Source organism: Contarinia nasturtii, unplaced genomic scaffold (assembly GCF_009176525.2).
Source record: "Contarinia nasturtii isolate CC-2019 unplaced genomic scaffold, AAFC_CNas_1.1 Cnas_scaffold_2827, whole genome shotgun sequence".
NCBI lineage: Eukaryota > Metazoa > Arthropoda > Insecta > Diptera > Cecidomyiidae > Contarinia > Contarinia nasturtii.
Window position 1 is genome coordinate 658 of NW_022200144.1, and position 906 is coordinate 1,563.

Below are 906 nucleotides of genomic sequence, written 5' to 3' on the forward strand. Positions count from 1 at the left end.
GTGCATTCAACGGTTGTTGACCAAAAATCTGAAGATCAAATTGACAAAAAGGGTGAATGGAAGATTTTCAATTCAATTTTGAAGAAATTTCCATGAATATCTTCGTCTTAATTAATTATTAAAGTTAATTTTTTCATTTCCCCACATTGCAGTCTCTTTCTACCCATTTTGACACCAAAACCATTGTCTTTTTCAACACATTTTGACGCCAAGTTCAAAACCATCCATTTACAATGAGTGCCAAATCGTTCAATGGAAACAACAATTTACTACTGAAAATTGGTGAGAAGCTGTACCTAAACTCGATGACAGCCGATGTTAATTTGGTGGTTACTATCGGTGACGATCATTCCGTATATGTTCCAGCCCATAAAATCATTCTGTCTGCTGCTAGCCCTGTATTTGAGCTCATGTTTAATGGCCCAATGAAAAACGAACTCGACGTTCAAATGGCTGACACATCTCTCGACGCATTGACAGAGTTTTTGCAGTTCTTTTATGGCAGCAATGTTATATTAACACTTGAAAACATCTTCACGGTGACGAATTTGTGTAACCGATATCAAGTGGCTGACGGGTTGGCTCTTTGCGAAAAAGCGTTACAAAAGATGCTAACTATCAATAATATGTCGAAAGGGTATGAATTGGCGCTTCGGCTGGAATTGGGAAAAGTCGTAAAATTCTGCGGACAAAAGATCAAACAGAATCCAGAAGGAGTGATGAAATCCACCGAGTTTTTGGAATGCACCCAGGAGACATTGGGCGAAATACTGAAATTGGTGTTGCCGAAGTGCAGCTCATCGGTGGTTGTCAATGCCTGTATGGCTTGGGCCAAAACGAAATGTGAGCGAAAGAACGTGGAAGCGACGGCAACAAATATGAAGGATGAATTTGGATCGGTACTTG

General features: G+C 39.8%; 1 protein-coding gene across 1 annotated transcript; it reads left to right on the forward strand.

Moving 5' to 3' along the window:
- Nucleotides 1-233: 233 nt before the first annotated feature.
- Nucleotides 234-899, forward strand: LOC116349247 (BTB/POZ domain-containing protein 2-like; the record flags this gene model as incomplete). The annotated part of the gene is made up of 1 exon (XM_031780596.1): nt 234-899. A coding segment is annotated over exon 1 (666 nt), but the record flags the coding sequence as incomplete, so codon positions are not given.
- Between the last annotated feature and the right edge of the window lie 7 nt (nt 900-906).